The sequence below is a fragment of the Corythoichthys intestinalis genome, chromosome 19, assembly GCF_030265065.1.
Source record: "Corythoichthys intestinalis isolate RoL2023-P3 chromosome 19, ASM3026506v1, whole genome shotgun sequence".
Taxonomy (NCBI): Eukaryota; Metazoa; Chordata; class Actinopteri; order Syngnathiformes; family Syngnathidae; genus Corythoichthys; species Corythoichthys intestinalis.
The window spans coordinates 19,936,558-19,958,187 of NC_080413.1; the positions used below are offsets into that span (position 1 = coordinate 19,936,558).

At 38.6% G+C, this 21,630-nt stretch overlaps 1 protein-coding gene across 1 annotated transcript in view; it reads left to right on the forward strand.

Annotated features, from left to right (window-relative positions):
* The window catches only part of LOC130907826 (protein eva-1 homolog C), a 137,730-nt gene that overhangs the window by 27,324 nt on the left and 88,776 nt on the right, over positions 1 to 21,630 (forward strand). The window contains 2 exon segments of the mRNA XM_057823300.1: positions 16,296 to 16,516; positions 17,339 to 17,462. Of these exon segments, the coding sequence (XP_057679283.1) occupies positions 16,296 to 16,516; positions 17,339 to 17,462 (345 nt within the window).

Sequence of the window (21,630 nt, forward strand, 5' to 3'; positions counted from 1 at the left end):
CCTGTATTCTGTCTATTGTTTTTGAGACATACTAGTTTTCAAGCTGCTTGTTTTGATAAGCAGTTTTATTATCCGTTTTTGGAGTGCCCCCCCCAGTCTTGGCTGCAAACTGTGAAATGTGTTTTTAGTTTGTTTCCTGCAGAGGGGATGAGAGACGGGTGGGAGGTCTTTGTTGGTTCTGAGGAACAGGATCTGTGGTCCTCACTGGGTTCTTAATCCAAAGTCCAAGAGCAAGACCATTGCTGAGGTTAAATTCAGGGCTAAGCCCCTTCAGCTGACACCTCCCACTTTTAAGTGTAGCTACTGAATGTGTACACACAATTGAATGCGAATGAGATCTCATTCCAGCAGTCACTTCACATGCCACCCAGTAATGCTGTCAACAACCCCATCTGCCCCCCCCGTCACACTTTGCTGTTTGCCCTTTAGCTCAATATACCACTATGCTGTGTGACCTAATTGGTCTCTGACTCTCTTATACAAGCTATAGTTTCCTCATGAACAACAGCCGTTCAGTGGTGTCAATTTTTAGTTGAACACTGTTAATACGTTTGCCGTTCTGGTTGTTTGTTACATGACAAATGTGTTTTTGATGACTTTTTGTGATGTTTGTATTAGGCATGTGTCAATTTGATATTCTGATGGCATGATAATCTTAAAACAAAATATCACAGTTTCACTGAATCAAGGTATTGCAACAGCTCTAAAATGTATTACTTTGGGATATCTGGGTTTAAAAAAACAAACACAAAAAATTATTCCATTGAACAGGATTTTTATTTTTCAAAACATATCATCAAATTGGAACATAGGTATAATGTTAAGTTAAAGTACATTTTTTAAAAATGTTCTAAATAAAAAAAAAAATAAATGCAGTCCTTAAGGTGAGCCTAAACCCACAGCCACAGCTTCATAAAAATCACGTGTGTATGACTCGTATCATGTTATCATGTTACACACCCCTTCTCAACACAGGCTGTTGCCAGACAAGGAAAAAAAACACCACGTATTACAACCGCTAGACACACTAAACACTCTGGAGTTAACTTTCGTAGCTGGTGGAAAAAGTTCATGACAGTTTTTACTAACCTTTAATTTTGTATAAATATAAAAATCATATTGGAGGTATTGGCTCCTCGGCAGCCACACTCCGCAAAAATGTTTTACATGTCGGTCGGCCCTCCTCTTCTAAGCTGTGGCCGTCTGTAACTTTTCTGTAGCCGAAGTATTCCCATACCAGCAATTTAGTTTTCTTCGATGGGGGGAAAAGGTTTAGGAGTTTCACCTCCTCCAGCCATCGTGTAGCATAGCTGACTCACTGCCACTTAACAATGTAATAATGTAACATAGATATTCATCCAAAGCAACAACCGGTGGTGGAGGGTTGAGCCTTGTAGATGCAAGCAAGGGCTTTCTCCATGCATGATTGGGACATCAAAAATACCTAATAGCTTAGGGACGGTATGACAAAAAATTTTAGCGGTTTTGAAACCTTGACGTTTTCATACCACGGTATACCTTGAATCCGGTAATCGGCACATGTCTAGTTTGTATATATGAGTATTTCACATGCTGTCTTTTCTATAGCCAGCTGTAATTTTCTAGTTTCTAACTGCAAGGTTAAAAGGCACTGTAACATATAGAGCACATGACATCAGTCACTTCCACACTGAAGCCTTCTAAGCAGTCTGTTGTCTTTAATATCTTCATCACAGTCAATTCCGTCACCAAAATTCCAAAATAGCATGCTAATGCATGTTTCCGTAGTTGTGTGTACACAATCTCAGGTGGTTTCGCTCAAGACTCTGTGCAGCGCTTGAAAGAACTTGCCGTAAGCTATCCATTTACTCTAAGTAGTTGAGAAAGTAATCCAACCCTGACTTTGTCAAGTTTGGCTGCCACTGCCTTTTCCTGCTGCATACTGTAAAAAGAGGGAAGAAAAGTCCACTAATCCGAAATGTTATTTAAGCAGAAAGGCGATTTCGTTGTAATCAGTGGAATGCAATGAATTTTAAGAATGCATTTTTTTTTTTTCTGTCCAAGTAAATTCAGGTGTGTCCGAGTTGTGAGAAATCTCTACTGTGTAGTTTTGCACTGTGGTTTGTGGTGCTGTTTTGGGTCTTTAGCATGTCAGCACACCTTATCGACATGCCTAGTTCAGCTCGTTTATCACTCGTTCACGTCTCTAAAGGTAAGTCAGGGTCTGACCACATATGATTTAAAACCAGAGGGGCTCGAGCCGTTTTATCATCATGTCACGGCTGTGCTCGCGGGGCCTCATACAGCCTCTGCGGTCTTTGGGGAGAAGTAATTAGTACAGGAGCTAAAACCACCCCCTCTGGCCTTTGGACCTCTGCTGCCACATCCTGTAAACTGTGGCCATATTCAGAAAAATTGAAGATTGTGATCACTCAATTTCAGCTTTTTAAAGTTGTCACTGATTTTTAACAAAATACTTAGTAAACGATGCCCCTGCTATTTTCATTCATCTCCCGCTCTCACCTCTTCATCTCCAACGAAACACACTTAGTTTTTCATGTTGCCTCCACGCTCCCTAGTAATCGCCACTTGAAGGGAATTCCTTCTGCAGCAGGCCTGCAGATCTGCTTTTCTTAAACATTTGATGGTTTTGACAGCTATAATTTGCTTAAAATAACACCAATAAAGCCATGAAGCTGTAAATGGTTAAAAACCTAATGTAGCGAGATGAAAAGCAATGCAGCCTTTGATTTTGTGGCTTTCATGAACTTTGTTTTTGCCGTGATGTGATTTGAGGTCTTGTTACAAATGTATAATTATAATGATCACTTGATCTATTTAAAGGCGCTTCATTCCCATTCATACGTGTGGAAACTCTCAAAACTACAGAAAGAGCAATCACTTATGTGGCACTAAATTACTTAAAATTATCTGATAGTGTCAAATTATTTCTTTTTGTTCAGGATGTACTTAAAATGTACATACATATATACAGTGCTGGCCAAAAGTATTGGCACCCCTGCAATTCTGTCAGATAATGCTCAATTTCTTTCAGAAAATTATTGCAATTATAAATGCTTTGGTAGTAATATCTTCATTTTGCTTGCAATGAAAAAACACAAAAGCGAATGGAGAAAAAAAATTAAATCATTATCATTTTACACAAAACTCCAAAAATGGGCCGGACAAAAGTATTGGCACCCTCAGCCTAATACTTGGTAGCACAAGCTTTAGAGATGGTATCCATCAATGAGTTTCTTACAATGCTCTGCTGGAATTTTAGACCATTCTTCTTTGGCCAACTGCTCCAGGTCTCTGAGATTTAAAGGGTGCCTTCTCCAAACTGCCATTTTCAGATCTCTCCACAGGTGTTCTATGGGATTCAGGTCTGGAGGTTTGAGTGTGTTTTGGGTCATTGTCCTGCTGGAAGACCCATGACCTCTGAGCTTTCTCACACTGGGCCCTACATTATGCTGAAAAAATTGTTGGTAGTCTTCAGACTTAATAATGCCATGCACATGGTCAAGCAGTCCAGTGCCAGAGGTAGCAAAGCAACCCCAAAACATCAGGGAACCTCCGCCATGTTTGACTGTGGGGACCGTGTTCTTTTCTTTGAAGGCCACGTTTTTTTCCCCCTGTAAAATCTATGTTGATGCCTTTTCCCCAAAAGCTCTACTTTTGTCTCATCTGACCACAGAACATTCTTCCAAAACATTTTTGGTTTTCTCAGGTAAGTTTTGGCAAACTCCAGCCTGGCTTTTTTATGTCTCTGGGTCAGAAATGGGGTCTTCCTGGGTATCCTACCATAGAGTCCCTTTTCATTTAGACGCCGACGGATAGTACAGATTGACACTGTTGTACCCTTGGACTGCAGGACTGCTTGAACTTGTTTGGATGTTAGTAGAGGTTTTTTATCCACCACATCTTTATCCCTCTTTTCCGTCCACATCTAGGGAGGTTTGCCACAGTGCCATGGGTTTGATACCTATTGATGATACTGCGCATGGTAGACACGGGAAAATTCAGGTCTTTGGAGATGGACTTGTAGCCTTGAGATTGCCCATGCTTCCTCACAATTTTGCTTCCCAAGCCCTCAAACAGTTCTTTGGTCTTCTTTCTTTTCTCCATGCTCAATATGGTACACACAAGGACACAGGACAGAGGTTGAGTCAACTTTAATCCATTTTAACTGGCTGCAAGTGTGATTTGGTTATTGCCACCACCTGTTATGTGCCACAGGTAAGTAACAGGTACTGTTAATTACTCAAATTAGAGAAGCATCACATGATTTTTCAAAGGGTGCCATTACTTTTGTCCGGCCCATTTTTGGAGTTTTGTGTAAAATGATTAAAAAAAAAAAAAAAAGCCATTCTCTTTTGTGTTTTTTCATTTGCAGGGAAAATAAATGGAGATATTACTACCAAAGCATTTGTAATTATCTGACAGAATTGCAGGGGTGCCAATACTTTTGGCCAGCACTGTATATACAAATGTGCATGCATACAAATAAAAAAAAAAACATCAACTGGGATTAAATACTACGTCCTGAAGAATTCTACTCTACTTGCATTACTAACTCATGGAAAACATACAAGTCTACTGTAGAGTAGCTCACCCAACACAACACCACAATTGGTACCTCGAACTGTTTGCCAGTATCAGCCGAAATTAAGTGCAGTTATTTTCTTTCCCATTTTTGTTAACTGAACACCAAAATAGTTTACCACAGCAATAACCAGAGGTGGGTAGAATAGCCAGACTTTTTACTCAATTAAGAGTAGTTACTTCAAAATAATATTACTCCAGTAAAACCAAAAGTAATCATCTAAAAAATATGCTCAAGTACAAGTAAAAAAAAATATTGAAAAGAATACTCAAGTAATGAGTAACCTTGTGAATAACTGCTTAAGATGTTAGGTTTATTTTTTTAAACAATGGTATTTTTTTCCCCCCTAAGCACCGTTATCTCTATGAACTGTTATTATTATACTGTTCTATAATATATTACATGACCAGATTAAGCCAAAAAAAAAAAGACAAACCAAAACAACTTTGAATTCCGGTGAGAGAAAAAATCTACAGAAATTGGGCATTCTTCGTCCAACGCGCATGAGTGCCCTCTAGTGAAGAAAACGTATCCTTTTAGTTTCATAATAGGAAATATCTCCGGTTTTCCGTGGTCAATCGGTGCCAAATAAAAACTGGGAGAAAGATTAAAATCTGCGCTTTCGAGTCGTTCAAGTTGACGGCGGCGCTCTATGTCAAACACTTAATTTTTTTACGTTGCTGTAGCGACGGCACATTATTGAATATGCCCCTGTGATTATAAAACGATAAGCTTGAGTCAGATTGGTATAATGGAGTCATGTGATTATTGTTGCGACGTGTCATAGGTTAATCTGGTAGAACCACTGTTTGTTGGCGTCTCTGCCCCCCAAAAAAATCTTTAGAATGTAGAATAAAGAGGAAAAATGTAACGACTATTGTAGCTCAAAGTAATGGAGTAAGAGTAGCGTTTCTTCTTCAAAAACTACTCAAGTAAAAGTAAAAAGTATGGCTTCGTAAAACTACTCTTAGAAGTATTGTTTTCTCAAAAGGTTCCTCAAGTAAATGTAACTCGTTACTGCCCACCTCTGCCAATAACTAAACCTGATTTTACAACCTGTCTACCATACTTCATTGTGCTCATTACTCAGACTCAGCCAATCAAAGCAAATAACATATTTTGAAAAGACTGAGAAAGCCTGAAGCAGAACATATTCTCCAGCTGCACTGCCGCTGGAGTAAAATCACTACCACTCCCCTTTTCCTCCTGCCACCTGTCAGAAATATTCAGTATGACAGCCTCAGAATGTTTATTTTTACTTTTTACTTCCTCTCAGTCTGGCCTTAAATAAGAGGTGAGATTCTTGTGTAAACAAGCTTGAGACTATGTCGGTTTGAAGACTTGTTGGAAAGCATGAAAATAAATATTTACAAATGACAACATCCAAGGCTGTGTGCTTTTTCACAAAGTTAACCATGTTCTTTACTTGCACCCAAGATGCAAGTAGTTAAAGTTGCAATTATAGCCTGACAATACTCTAACAGTTAACCATTAACTGGGTTGTCTAAACAAAAAGGGAGGCTGAGGTTTCGGGCTCAACTATTTCATTCACATTCAAATAGCAAGCCTGCTGTCGCAAAATCATAAAGCAACTCCAGCCTATTGATCCCTGGTGAGAAATATGTCAACCTGCCTAAGAGTTAGGTGGGACAGCAACTGAGCGATTTACTTCCATCTAGGCCTGAACGATATTGGAAATATTATATAGTGCTGCAATGATTAATCCATTAACTGGAGTAATTCGATTAGAAATATTTGCAAATTCAATTTTGCTGCTTCGTGTATTCGTAAAATTAAACTGGCGTTGTAATGGTTTGTTATGAAAGTGTTTGCATTTAGTTTTATTGATTTGGGTGGATACACTGCCCTCTAGTGGCAACAGTGAATATGACATAATTCATTTCAAATGGCTGAATCCAGCTGATCCCTGTTAAGACCAACATAAGCTAGTTTTTGTTTGAGCTAATGTTTTTTTATGCATTCGTAATTTAATTTATCAGTTTATTTTGCCATTTTTTGTGGGAATATGTTTTTGAACCATTTGTGAAGAGCATTTAAAAAAAAAAATCACTGAGCATTGTATAGCAAGAAGACTTTTGCAATGTAAGTTAGCCAATTGTTCTTTTGTTGTCGTTTATTTATTTATTTATTTATTTATTTATTTATTTTTCCGTTTGAGACTCAGCTCAGGCATTTTCATTTTTTGATGTTCCTTATCCGATTACTCATTTGAACTAAGCAGTTCATCGATAAATCGACTACTAAAATAATTGATAGCCGCAGCCCTAATATTATATAACTATAATATTGAAAAAACAATCATTGATTTTTCTTTAAGGGGGGGGGGGCGTGTGTGATATTTTGCTATATTAAAAGTAGAATTTTCACTAGATAACTTGAATAGCTTTGTTTGGGATAGGCCTGAATGATATTTGGAAAAAATTTACATTGCGATATACTGTATATTGGCTCTGCACTAACTTTTTCTTAAGGTGCACGATTACAAAATGTAGGGGCACACATATTTTTCATTGCATCACCTTTAACGCCATACTTTTGAACACTCTTCATAACGTTCATATCATTCATTCATTCATCGATCTCACGAGGGTCGCGGGGGTGCTGGAACCTATCACAGCTAACTTCAGGCAGAAGGCGGGGTACACCCTGAACTGGTGAAGGCCAGAGCCGGGATTGAAGCCATCATTCCAGAACTTTGAGGTGGACGTGCTAAACACTGTGCCGCCTTCAAATGTGAATTGTTTCCAAACAAGAATACAGTAACGTAGAAAATGCTTGTCTTAATTGCTTCATTGAGTGAGTCCTCTCTTTCTCTCTCACCTCCCTCCTGTCTCGTCTATCAAATTTATGTTCAAAAAAAAGAAAACACTCAGGTGACTTGAAGTTCTGTTCTGAGACCCCCAATATGGTCAAATTTCAAAATTGTCCAATATGCATGTGTGATGCATCATTGGAATGCTTAAAATCTCAATTTTCTGGGGGAAGAAACATTTTGAACAGGAGGGCTTTTAAAAAAAAAAAAAAAAAAAAAAAAACCTAAACCCTAACTCGAGGTGAGAGCACGAAAGACAAAAAAAGTAAAGACACCATTATTTTAACGAGATATTATCGGGTACTTACCTTGTTTTGATCCAAAAACTCAGTGTAGCATGTCCCACTGAGTGTCGAGAAACAGCTGTGAATGGCCACAGCCGGACTTTTGGGGCATTTTATGGGTGAAACACGGTAATAACAAGTATCGCAATGCAGAAACCGCAGACACCAAGGAGTGGTCGAGATTTTCTTTTTCAAATATTTAGCCTTTTAAACATTTTATTTTCCAATTTTTCTTTGTTTGGATCGATTATTTATCATGGAAAATGAGACAGTAACCAAAAAAAAAATATATACAATTTAGCGATAGTTATGAGGTAGATATCCGTGACCTATTTACAGACACAATTTTTTTCATTGTGATGTAATTTGTTTAAAGTTGTTTTATAATGTTTTGTTTTTTTTAATTGACATATTAGACATCAATTAACGATTCTAAGCTTAAAATGATAAACATTTCGAATAATAAATATAATTTTTTATGGCTGGGTTGAAACAAAAGTGGTTATGCTGTGTCTGTAAACGGGGGTCTCCAGGGTAAAACGGGCAAATTAAAAATAGTTTGGGGGCTTAATGCGCCCTAAAACTGCTATGGCAGCATATATAGTAGACATATTGTTCTATCAAAAACAGCAGTTTTTTGGGCTTAAAATACTGCACTCCTGTATTGAGTTCAGTTTGTCTACACTTATGAATTATTATTATTATTATTATTTTATTTTATTATTATTTTTTTAAATCCCAGACAATTGTGACAGACTAAAGTGTTTTCCGAAACATGTCAGATAATTAAAACAACCTAAGACAATTGTCTGGGATAAAGGAAAAATTCAACAAATTAAAATACAGCAGTTTTTTTTAAAGAGGGGTGCAAGAGCAGAAACTGCTTTTTCAGCTTTGTGTTTTCCGCCATATATATATCACACATCATGGTGATGCGAGTATTGCGCATCTGCACATCGCGATGACGATGTTCAAATGATTATCGTTCAGGCTTACTTCCTTCTGAAAAATCCGAAGGTACAAAAGGTGTTGATTAGATCCAATATTTACAAAACGTTTTTTTTTTTTTTTTTTTCTGCCATTCTCTAAAGATCCTATAAAATAATTGCGCTGGAATTATTGATTTCTTTTTACTCTTGTGATATATTAATAAAGTACTAGTTTATAATTACCAGTGTTGTTAATCTTACTGAAAAAAAGTAATTAATTATAGTTACAAATTACTTCTCCCAAAAAGTAATTGCGTTAGTAACTCAATTACCTGAATGTAAGAGTAATTAGTTACTTGGCAAAGTAATTGGTGATAATTCCTTTTTTTTTTTCCCTCAAAAAAAAAAAAAAAAAAAACATTGGCCACACTATGTGAAGTTTTTTGTGAAGGTTTTTGGTACAATTGGCCCGAGCCCAATTCTTTACCCTAATTTACCCTTTACCCTGGATCAACTGTTAAAAGTTGTTAAAATTGCTCCCATTATTGCATTTCTTCCCTTCTCTCGACTTTCGACATATGAAAGTTTTAAAACTGTTTCATCATTTAAAGATAGATTCAAGTCAAGATTTTGCCGATTTAGAAGTATTTTAGATAAAAAGTTACTTAGGTTCGCTAGGAAGGTTCTCTACAACAGAGCCGTCCTAAAAAGTCTACTGCTTTAAGATGGCGGCTGTCTACTAACGCATTTAGTGCCATGCAGTGTTGTTAATTTTACTTTAAAAAAGTAATTAATTACCGTTACAAATTACTTCTCCCAAAAAGTAATTGCGTTAGTAACTCAGTTACCTGAATGTAAGAGTAATTAGTTACTTGGCAAAGTAACTAGTGATATTTTTTTTTCTCAAAAAAAAAAACAAACAAAAAAAAAACACACAGGTCACACAATGTGAAGCTTAAAGTGTTTGGGGGACAATTGGCCCTAGCCCAATTCTTTACCCTCCACTTAACTAGACACAAGGGTATTGCGATAACTAGCTAGTAACCTTTGCTATGTGTGGAAGTCATTTAAAGTTGTGAATCAATCGTTAAAGTTGTTAAAATTTCTCCCGTTATTGCATTAGTTGCCTTCTGTCTACTTTAAACATGTGTAAGTTTTAAAACTGTTTCATCATTTAAAGATAGATTTAAGTTAAGATTTTGCCGATTTAGGAGCATTTTAGATTTAAAAAAATTACTTAGGTTCGCTAGGAAGGATCTCTACATCAGGGCCTTCCTGAGAGGTCTACTGCTTTAAGATGGCGTCTGTTTACAAACGCTTGTAGTCCTTAAAACATGTTGGCAGTGCAGCAGTGTCTGTCATTTGCATCTAGTTCTATAATATGATATCTACCGTGTCATGTGGGCGTAGTTTGTCGGCTATGGCTGCAGTCAGGTATTATTGGAGCCACCTAGCATCGCGGTTGGAACGGCGTCTTCCCCACTCCTGCTTTGCTCTGCTCTCGTCCCCGTGAGTCCGTTTCTCTCAGACTTTTTTTTATTCAACCAACTTAGTAACGCATAGTAACGCACGCCTTTCCCGCCTCAGTAACGGTAACGGCGTTGCCAAGATGAGAAAAGTAATTAATTAGATTACTCATTACTGAAAAAAATAACGCCGTTAGTAACGCCGTTATATTGTAACGCCGTTATTAACAACACTGATAATTACCAGTATGTATTTTACAAGACTTTTGCAACAAAGTCTGGTCAACTTCCCAAGGAAGCAAATCTTTCTCCAGTGGCGATCCTTTTTTTTTTTTCCTCTTCTCTCCATGTCATGTTGACACAACACACTTGGCCAGCACTAATCCCCGTCATATGTAGCTCTCCCTCTATTGCAGGGTCAAGATTTTAGGGTCATCACATGATGCCTTGGCAAGAGATTACAATTTAAACTTAAATATGACAGGTAATTGCTTCACATGACCGGATTGCTCCTTTACTTGTCTGGAGCTCAATAATCGCTGGTGTAGCTTCTGAGTTCAATTCAAGAGGAAAATGCCCTTCTTGTACATGATTAGGACTACCTTTGTAATGGGCATTTACACAAACCAGCAAACACAATTGAACACCGCTTTTGTTCAGTGAAAGGCCAGTGCACTAGTTAAGGAAGGGTCGCCATGAAAAGAAATGGGGAGGAGAGACTTGTGGGTGTTCTTTGAGTATCGTGCAGGTTTTCTGCCTCTGAGGGACACCTGTCATTGGCTAGCTGGTTTACACAGGTGCCTTGAAGGCGGCGTCAGTCAACAGGTAGCATGAAAGGGAACAATGATGTAGAGAAAAGATAGATGAATAGCAAGACAGTATGGGGGGAAAAAATCATCTCTCAGTGAGATAATATGCTTGCCTTCGAATCTTATTTTCTTGGGTGGAGGATCATATCAGTGGTGGCCACTCCTACCTCACAGTTCCAATCATCGACCGCTGTATCATTTGAACCCCTTACACTACACCAGCCTGTTCCCATGGTTTCACTGCTGTCGCCAAGACTCTGCTAACTGAAGGGCGCAGAAAACTCGTGGTCCCTCTGCGTACTGGCTCATGGCCCAGAACAAGCCCTAATGATAATTCAATTCCCAAGCAACACACACACACACACACACACACACACACACACACACACACACACACACACACACACACACACACACACCCTTCCTTTAATAACAAGCAGCTAGTTTTCATCCCACTATGTTGTTTTCCACAGATCTCACAGCCAGACAGTTTTTTTTTTTTTTTAAAAACATGCACAGGCTTTTATCACAGATGATATTCATCTGATGCAGAAATATATGGAGAGTAAATTATGCAATATACCGTATACAGTTGTGCCTTGAGAAAGTAATTACCTAAGATTTTGATATGATACAAGTCATCATGTGACTATTTTTTGTTGTTGTTTTGTTACTTTTAGGGATGTTCCAATCGCATGTTTTTGCACCCATGTCCGAGCCGCGTGATGTTGAGAATCTGCTGATAGTCACGATCCGACACCGGGGAGTTTTTTCTCCAATTGCCCTATACAGTATATACACATATACATTGCTCTAAACAAATTTCTATCCTTTCCACTTTGCATACATTGCAAGTCGCTGTCTCCACGTTGTATGGTAAAACATTTCCACACAGCAGACATTACCACTCTAGGAGCTGTTAAGTTCCCACGTTGCAGCTGTTTACAGTACTTCTTCCGCTTTTTCCTTTTTCATTGCGAGGTATAAAACATACATATTTTTATTTCTTTTGGCAATGCCATGGTATTTCTGGATTTTTTTGTTACTTTTTAGCCTTTAATTATTATTAATTTTTTTAGGGAACCATGAACAAAGACTTGTAATTCTTGAACGATAAATGTTAGTATGAGTTATAATAATTTGATGTTCAACCCCCTCTTAATGTTTTCGTTTTTATAAAATTTGAAAAATTCGTTGAACTACTAGGTCGCCATTGTTGTTGATGACGCAATGTGGTGACGTTACTGGGCAGTGCTGCTGTACTTCCACAGTGTCACTCATTAGATACATATTTATGTCGTCGGTTCTGCCCTTCTAATTTGAACCCGAGCGGAAAAGTGATGAGCAGAACAGCACTGTCAATATTTCACAAAACGAGCAGCAAAAGCAATTAAATGAAAGTCTCCAGCGAGATTCAAACATGCGTTTCCCGTGCGACAGACGAGCACTTAGACCACAGGACTATACATCCGCGTGACGTTTGTCATGATTTTCCTGAGAAAATCAATCGCAACCCACATGCTCTGTCTGTCTGTGCGGTAAAAACTGAAAGGGAAACGCAACTGAAAAGAAAGTGCAGCTGGCTTGACCACGGAATTAAAAAAAACGCGGGTCACTTCAAAAAACAGACAACATGAACATTGGGATTGCGTAAAAGGGTTTATTGAACACACGCAAAAAAACACGCAATTGCAAACAGGGAGACACAATAAAGGTCCGTGACAGTCGGTCGGGATCAATTTAAAAAAAAAAAAAAAAAAAAAAAAAAAGGGGGGGGGGGGGGGGACCACAGTGAGAGGCAGACAAACTAAAACACAAGGCAACGATGCCACTAACAATAAAGGGATATACAAACTGTCAAATGACAGTAAGTCAATACAAGCCGCCTAGGATCGGTTTAAAGACGCTGCTGGATGCAAGTACAACGTTGGGAACTAATTCCACATCTCTGTAACAAAACAATCTGACCAGCAGCAGAATGTGACAAAATCATGCCAGTCGTCATCCTAGCTTTGCTTGCTAGCTAGCACAGCTTTTCTCCCAGTCCAGGCCAACTGCATCATCACCCTCAGCGTGCATTGCGCATGTAAAGCATGGCACCCTCCGTAGGTCAAAACATGTACTAAATATTAGATTTTTTAATCTGGCAATAATATATGTGTTTCTAATAACACATTTTAGTAAAAGAGAACAATTATGGCTTATTAGAGCCTTCAAGTCTTTAAGTCCAAGGATCCCTTTAAAAAATTGAAAACCCGATCCTTTTTACCTAATTCCGATCTTCTGAAAAATGGCCCGATTGGCTCGATTTCCGATCACGTGATCGGATCGGGGACATCACTAGTTTCTATAAATGCCGTCGAAGTTTCAATTAAATCCCTATGCTTGTACATAATATCAAAATTCTCACCAGAATAAATGTATCCATAAACCACCCCTCTAAAAAGTTTTCTGTTGTCTGCCAAAGGTGTAAATATGTGACTCAGCCAGAGTGGTTTAATAAGCATCCGTATTCCGTATTTAGACATGACCTTTCGAGGCCTTCCTCCTTGAAACTGTGGCCATGGTGATAAGGGGACAATGTGTGTTCTCCGTGTAAGCATGCGAGTATGTGTGTTCAGGAACACCATTTCATTGTAATCCCCTCCTCCCAAGCAAAGCCCGACCAAATAGTGGTAATTGAATCACACAGTGTGTTCACTTGGTGCGTGTTTACGTATTTGTGTGTGTGGGCAGACCTGTTGACTCTTTGTAAATGTGTTTGCTCAGCACTTTACTAGGAGACTTGAACCCAGTTTATAGGTTTTTAGATGTTTGAATTTCTAGATATTTTGATATTTTTCATTAACAATTTCTAATTTGCGATAAGGAGGCTAGTGATTTACTCCACGCCTAACAATTATTCCTTTTATTCATACCTCCACAGAGATTTAAAATCTAAATAACTGCAAATACAGCTGCGATGTCGCCTCTTTTTATCAGTGCTTTGTCGTCACAGGTTGGAATGTTAATGGCGACTTGTGGTGGGTTTGGTTCTTCTGTGTGAGTGACAGAGTGACTGTTGGTCCTTGATGGCTGTAATGACACGGTGAAGCAAAGGAACACAGAAGAGCATTTTCCCAGTGACAAACTGGCTGTTAAATACTTGACGAAATGCCTTCATTTGTTTTATTGGAGGCCCGGGGGGGAATTAAATTGTGGGCTGTTAATGCCAATAGCGTACCGTACGCAACATGTCACCTTTGCTCATTAATATTCATGACGTTAACAACTGTTGCTAGGGGGGTCAAACTCGCGTTTGTCCCACATGCTAGATGAATGTAAATAGTGTATGAGCAAGATGTTTACGGAGCTAACCCTACCAATTCTGTCTGAAAATGATGTCCCTGGTGCCAAATTCATTGGTAAAAGTGTGAAAGAACATGCAAATGTTCAGTTAAAGAGATGGTTTGAGTATCAAGGGCTGGAAAAGATGGCAAAAGAGCCGACTTGATCCATTTTTTATCGACACCTTTTTCTTGTGTGCATTGCCTTACGTCACCAACAACGACATTCTCCTGTTTCAACAAGCTAACCTTTGCCATCATAGCCCGTCTTTATTATATATTATATCCTCTGGTTGTCTTATGTCTCTGACTGTTCTTGGAGGTAATTTATATTGCTATTTTTGTGTAGCGAATGCTACTCAGTGACAGCCAACGAACACTTTTAAATGTTTTCATTAATAACAATTCTTAATTTTATTAATTACTAGAGGTGTACGAAATTTCTGATTCTTAGATTATTCGTGATTTGGCCGTGGAAGATTCGAGAATGATTCAGATTATTGAAATATGCCAAGTAAATCCGAACTAAAACACAGTCAGCGCGGTTTTCGGGACGCAATGAGGAACTGACCCAGAGTAAACATCATGCTTGTCATTACCCGGGTAATGACATTTCTCAACTCATGGCTCTGGCTCAACTCATGCTGCTAGATAAAAAAACAATAATAATTGACTGCTGCCGACAGCCGCTACAAACTACGCCCAAATAATACTACGGTAGATATCACATTTATAAAGAACTACATGCGAAATGACAGACTCGGCGGCGTTATCAGCACATGTATAGAAAACTAGATGCGAAATGACAGACTTGCTAGCGTTAGTAAACAGCTGCCATGTTAAATCAGTAGACTTCCCTGGATGGCTGTTGTTTAACTTTTTATCTAAAATACTCCTAAATCGGCAAAATCTTGACTTGAATCTATCTTTGAATGATGAAACCGTTTCCAAACTTTCACATCTCGAAAGTAGACGGAAGGGAAATTATGGAATACCGGGAGCAATTTTAATAACTTTAACGGTGTATTCACAATATTAAATTAATTGAATATAGTTTAAAGCTGCTGATACAGAGTGGGGACTTGAGTATTTTATTTACTGTTTTGAACTGTTAAGTTGCTACTGATATAGTCGTTTATTCAAGCTTGAGGGGATTTTTGTACAATTTTTGAAACTATTGTACGAAACATTAAAGGCAGCTAATAGCTGGGGGGGGGTGCATCAATAATCGATTTATAATCATCAATCGTAGCCTCTGAATCGTAATCGAATCGTTAGTGCCAAAAGATTCCCACCTCTATTATTTAAACTTCCCCCTTACTAAGGTTGTTTGTTTACAACAGAAAAGGTAAAGCTGTTAAATCTAGAGTCTTCCTGCAGGCATGAACAGGCTTACCAAAAAGAGACTGAGGCCAAACATGGCTAATTTATTTAGTTATCCGTATTTAAAATAAATAAATACATAAATAAATAAAAATAAGTCTACATGACTGTTGTGATACAGTATATACATACATATAAAAATGGCTTACCTTTTCGGGGAAGGCTGGGGCAGGCAATGGATCAGGATTGTCATCTGTAGGACCATGGCCCCCAACAAAATGTTTACTGCATATGAAGGTGAATGGCTTCACCTCGCTGGCGTTAAACTGGTCTTTTGGACATCCACACAAGTTGACCCATTCTTTACATTTTTTCCCCTCTGAGTTTTTTGCTTTGGGAAACGTATGAAGAAAATATCCTTCATATGTGGACGGTCGTAAAGTCTAGAGGCGTTTCTACAAGTTCCATTGCGGCAGTGTTTACTCGGCATGTTCTTTTTTGAAAGATTACCGGCAGAAACGAGCAGTACTAGCATGGGTTGTATGCGAGCGCGCCTCTATGTTGACCCCCTTCCAGTTTACGATGGTGACGTCAAGCAGCCTTGCGGCCTAAAAATAGCATTTGTGCAGTACGCTGTGGTAAAAGGTAACTCCAGGAACTGTAGCTGGAATGCTTAGTTCGCATCTAACGTAATGCCCAACATATTTATTAACAGTCGCTATTGTCTTTTGTCTTTACAGGTTACTTGTCCAAAGTGTTGAAGAACTACACAGAGCAGGCCTGTGACGGAGAACTCCTGTCCGTTCGCTGCCCGCCACGCACCACAATCACAGTCCAATCAGCTTTTTACGGAAGGAAAGGCGCCTCCGACATCTATCAGTGCCCTCAGAGCTACCAGGCTCTCCTCGGTTATTATGACGCTCTGGGGGATGAGTACTGTTCTGTCTCCACTGCACTACAGGTAATTCCACATCATCCTCTTTTTTATTTCTCATTTGTACTTATTTTATAAGAAAATGATCATTTCAACTGTGGTCAAGGATAATTCATATTTGGAGGCCTGCTGATTATGTAATACATTGTGATAGTGTTTTCCAGTAAATTAAACTTCCTAAAGAGATGGCAGGCTTCTGTTTTCTTGGGACACAAAGCAATTTCATGGGCTCTTTGCCTCAGCATCCACTCTCAAATTAGAATACGGGTAGAAGTACTGCATTGCAATACAAACACAGACGCACACACCCTGTTTGCTATTCATTGAGCTATGTGGTGTATTTTTAGGACATTGTTGTGTTGAACACCAGCGTGTTGTTTCGTAATAGGCTGGACTTTTATGAATGCTCAGAGACACAGAGTGCATTGTTTTCAAGTGCAAGAGTCCAACAACTTCTCTCGCCCACTATGACCCTCACTCAATTCACCTCACATGTGTGCTTTTTGAAGGGGAAAAAAACCACACACACAACCATTGAGAGGAATAAAATCTTATTTTCCTTGCGCTGTATACAGTATATGATTCATTCTACCATTCAGGAATTCCTCGTGGAAAGCAGTTAGCTAACTCAAAGTCGCATGTTTGACCATCTTGGATGAAAACTGAGATGGAAAGAGATGAATGAGTAGAGTAGATCCTTCCGGATTCTTTCCTCCCTCCTTTTCTCCCCCTTTGCGCTCTGATGGTTTTACGAATCCTGTTTGAAGTGGTTTTAGGTTTGCCTGCTCCTCATTGTTAACCCACTGAAACCATGTTTTGGTCTTCTCCCGCCGCCCTGCCTCTGTGTAGAAAATGCTGGACGAATGCCAAGACAGAAGGAGCTGTCAAGTGCTTGTCAACAGCCGCGTGTTTGGGATTGACCAGTGTCCCGGCAGCAGCAAATACCTCACAGTGTTGTACAAGTGCAGACCTAGTAAGTCATTCCATATATTGCATCCACTCCTGATGACTTTTAAATGTTTTCCCTCACAAATAACACACTATTCACTCACTTGATAATCCATAAAGGCTATGGTTATGTACTGCTATATTCAGTTTGGCTCTCATTTGTTATTTAACAGTTAACACTAAAGTATTCAAGTGTTTTCAAACTCCTTTACACTGTTTTTAACTGAGCTGTTTTCAATATCTGTTCGCTCCGTTTTGCAATTTTCAAAGTGCTGTTTTTAATAGTTTACTCCCCTTGCGTTGCTTATTAACCTGGGCTTATTTTGTCCGAATTTGCCTGCCTTTGATGTTGCCTTAATATTTCAAAGAAAAAAATGATCATAACGGCCTGGTTAGGTCCCTTTTTTCAGGACACCATAACATTCAAGTCCAACCTGTTGTTTTCTTCACTGATGAATTATAATCAAAATTTTGGACCCAAAAAGGCACAAAAAAATCCCCAAATATTTTGTCAAATGTTGTCATATTGATGTCCCATTGACAACTAAACATGCTCAACGAAACGTTTTGAAACGTGATAATATTTATTTAACTTGTTAGAATAAACAACAACGACAAATCTGGCCTATCCTCTTCTTCGAGTCGCTCGCTTAATCCAACCAGCTATGGCTCGTTACCATGCCTCCCTCTCTTTAAATGGTGCCTGGCTTGGCAATATCAGAGACTTCATAATATATTGATTGGACACAGGGCGCGGGGCTGATTAATTAAGGGGCCTATCTCTGTCAAAGCTGGCCGTGTGCAATCACAGAGAGCTTTTTACTTTGAAAATTCATGTGAATAAATGTTTAAATCCCTGAATTCTTTATAGATATGGATGTACAACAGTCTCGATTCTTGGTTAAAAGCAACAACAACAAAACACGGGCAGTTAGCATTTATTCTACGTAAATATGTCGAATGTGCTGCTAGCCTTTAAGCTACTGTGGCGCCGCCTTATCACCACAAAAAGCTTTTTACGTTGAAAATTCTTGTGAATAAATGCTTAAATCCCTGAATTCTTTATAGATATGGACGTAAAACTCTCGATTCTTGGTTAGAAGCAAAAAAAAAAAACAGGCTTTTAGCATTTATTATACGTAAATTTGTCGAATGTACTGCTAGCCTTTAAGCCACTGTGGCGCCGCTTATCAGTACGAAGAGCTTATTACATTGAAAATTCTTGTGAATAAATGCTCAAATCTCTGAATTCTTTATAGATGTGGACGTAAAACAGCCTCGATTCTTTGTTAAAAGAGCAAAGAACTGTGCATTTAGCATTAATTTTACATCAATATGTCTAATGTGCTGCTAGTCTTTAAGCCACTGTGGCGCCGCCTTATCACCAAAAAGAGCTTTTTACGTAGAAAATTCTTGTGAATAAATGCGTATATCCCTGAAGTCTTAATAGATATGGACGTAAAACAGCAGTTAGCATTTATTGTACATAAATATGTCGAATGTGCTGCGAGTCTTTAAGCCACTGTGGCGCCGCCTTATCACCACAAAGAGCTTTTTACGTTGAAAGTTCTTGTGAATAAATGCGTATATCCCTGAATTCTTAATAGATATGGACGTAAAACAGTCTTGATTCTTGGTTAAAAGCAAAAAAACGGGCTGTTAGCTTTTATTTTACATAAATATTACAAATTATAACACCAAAGCCATAGCAGTTAATTTCACCCACTGATTTTTTTCACGTTTCAAAATGCATGCATGGTATGAAAGATATAATAATTATCTTGAATCCTCGAACAAATCACTCCTGAGACAATCCTTCCTGATTGTATGCGGTACAGCTTTCATACTTTTTTTACTTAAATCCAGCGTTGGATCGCTGCATGTGTTTGAAAATAACTGCTACCCACTTCGACCGACTGAAGCGGAGTGTGGGACGCCCCCCTACTTGAAAGTGTGGCGCAGTGTCTGGGGCGTGTGTACCGTCAGTATCATTATGAAGTCTATGGGGAATATATTAAGTTTTCAGAAGACGTCCTTTCTTTGTGAACTCACAGTGGCTCCTGGGATATGTAGTTTTTTGTTGTGCTTTCCGTTTTGAAAAAGGACAAGAAATGATGGAAATATTGCATTTTAATGTTTATTTATGAGGAAAATACAACTATAAAACTCATTTGACATTATCCCCCGTTTTACTTGGTCGATTGACTTCAAGTAAAATTGGCTCAGAGGGGTTCACAGGCCCACAGTTGACAAACAACTTTGGCATCTACTGTTTGGAACTCCCAAAAGAGCAAGGAAAAACCCATAAGCTCCAACCCTAAACTTAAAGCGGAAGTTCAGGTGGCTAAGCTAGCGCAAGTCAATGGCACCATTATAGCATGCCAATAAAAAAACGATGCAGATCTACGAACAGATCTAACATTGGCAAATAAATTCAAAACACAGATCATTGTTTCAAAACACCCATGCGGCCAAAACAATGTCACACCAAACTGCCATATTTCATTTCATTCTGCAGGACTATTTTTTTAGATGCGTAGTATGACCCCAATAAAGAGGAGTGCTTCGGTCAGTCGTTCTCACGCTGCATTCGAGGAAGGAGGGAAGTCGGACTTATCCCACTCGGAGGGTACCGGTTGCATTTCAAGCGAATGTAAACAGCAAAGATGGTTGATTGCCGTTGTTTTATATTTTGGCCTTCAGACATTTTGACCTCCAGAAAACCTGACTTCTCATAAGCGATTAAATAGTGGATGTGTACTAATGATATCTTTCCAGATCAGAGGTTTGAAACTCTGACTTCCCATCTTCCTCGAATGCAGCATCAGTCTGTTAAGTGACGGCCAGCAACATGGCGAATTGTCCATTTAGAAGCTGTGGAAACATGCAGAAGAAACGGGCGAAGGAAAATTTCCACAAATTACCTATGAAGAACGAGGAAAAATATAAACTAGTAAATTCCTGCTGCTACGACATAAAAAAAAATCCGCCCGATGTGATATCTCTCCGCCCTGCTATTCTGCAGAGCTTCTGGATTAAAAATCTTGCTGTTCATACTACAATTATTGACATGCAATGGTAAGTTTTAGTAACTTTATCCTGAAAACATAGCTAACACTATTGGTTGCATGGGTCATCGAAGATTTTCATGTGTGCATATCTTGTTTTTTATTGGCATGCTATAATGGTGCCATTGACTTGCGCTAGCTTAGCCACTCCGGAGCCCTGAAACAAACAAATAACTTGCAAACGAAATGAAATTTGTTGAAATCAACTCCACCAACTAACTAAACCCCTGCTAACTCGAAGATTAAGCCTACTGTCAAAAATCCGGAACTTCCGCTTTAAACTTTTTATTTATTATTTCTTTCTCATAAAGGTTATTTTAATTTGTGTCAATCGTTTCACAGGTTGTGTTAACAGTTAAAATAATTAGATGTTTTTGTTTTTTCTTATTGTCTTATTGCCTGTAGCCTGTATATTTTACAAAATATTGATCAATGTCGAGTGTCCAAAATGACTTTGATTATTGTTTCAGTTCAATATTATTGTTTAAGAAAAAAATGTAATTTTTTGTTTGTTTCATGCAAACTGATTTTGGAAATGTAAGATTTCCATTCGTTGGTAGCATTTTGTTAAGTCAGAGGTGTGTCAATGGCGTACCGCACGTATGCTATTTTTAGACCGTGACGTCGCATCGTAAAGCGGAAGTAAAGCCGAAGTGGGACATTATAGACCCGCCCTCGCATAGACCCAACGTAAAAAGTGCTACTTTTCTCCGGTAATCTTTCAAAAACGAACATGCCGATCACGCATTGCTTTTTTGAAACTTGTAGAAACGACTGTAGACATTACGACACATGAAGGATGTTTTCTTCATACGTTTCCGGAAACCAAAAACTCGAAAGGGAAAAATGTGAAGACCGACTCAACTTGCGCGGACTTTAACACCAGCTCGGCGAATCCATTCACGTTTCATATGCAGTAAACATTATGTTGGGTTGGCATGGTCTTTCAGAGGACAAAGAGGTAAGCCATTTTTATATTTTTAACTTATTTTTTTAGCGTAACGTTGTGCCGTACTGCTTCTGTCTGACAATGAATGACCTGAAAAGAATTACAATGGTATCTGACTACCACTGTTACCTTTTGTTTTATATATATATACATATACATATATGTATTAGGGCTGT